The sequence below is a fragment of the Apaloderma vittatum genome, unplaced genomic scaffold (assembly GCF_000703405.1).
Source record: "Apaloderma vittatum isolate BGI_N311 unplaced genomic scaffold, ASM70340v1 scaffold22227, whole genome shotgun sequence".
Lineage (NCBI taxonomy): Eukaryota > Metazoa > Chordata > Aves > Trogoniformes > Trogonidae > Apaloderma > Apaloderma vittatum.
The window spans coordinates 1,504-2,086 of NW_009724830.1; the positions used below are offsets into that span (position 1 = coordinate 1,504).

The 583-nt window shown below is 63.8% G+C and overlaps 1 protein-coding gene across 1 annotated transcript in view; it reads left to right on the forward strand.

The window, feature by feature from the left end:
- The window catches only part of LOC104276388 (cleavage stimulation factor subunit 2-like), a gene marked incomplete at its 5' end in the record, with an annotated part of 3,660 nt that overhangs the window by 1,047 nt on the left and 2,030 nt on the right, over window positions 1-583 (forward strand). Inside the window, 2 exons of the mRNA XM_009872684.1 lie at window positions 67-250; window positions 523-583. Coding sequence (XP_009870986.1) covers window positions 67-250; window positions 523-583 — 245 coding nt within the window. The remainder of the gene's footprint in view (window positions 1-66; window positions 251-522) is intronic.

Genomic DNA, 583 nt, shown 5'->3' on the forward strand with positions numbered 1-583 from the left:
GAGCCTACATGACCCATGCATGCCCTATGTGGGAGAGATGGGCATTGCTGGCTCCGGCTCTCCCAGCTGGGACCTGCCTGCCCGGGCGATGGGGCTTCTCTGAGGTCCGGTTTCTCCTCTGGTCAGGGTGGGATGCACGTGAACGGCGCTCCTCCTCTGATGCAGCCGCCCATGCAGGGAGGAGTACCGGCCCCAGGACAGATGGCAGCGCCTGTGCAGGGCCCAGGCCCCGGCCCTCTGGCTCCAGGAGGTGAGTGCGTGGGTTTTGTCCTGCAGACAGCCCCCCTCTCCCTTCCCCCTAGCCGAGGGGCTTGGCCCCATGAGAGCAATTGTAGCCCCGTATCACATGTCGCTGGCCATGCTGAAAGTTGGCTTATCTCTGTGGGGGACCAACACCGAGAAAATAAACTTCTGGGTGCTCCCCCAGGAGCTCAGGGAGGGAGGTGTTTGGGGCCAAAGGAATCAGTTAGCGGTGCAGGGGTGGGCCAAGGAGGAATCTGATCTCCACCTGTGCCCTCCCAGGTGGGATGCAGCCGCAGGTTGGGATGCCGGGCGGAGGGCCTGTCCCCTTGGAGCGTGGACA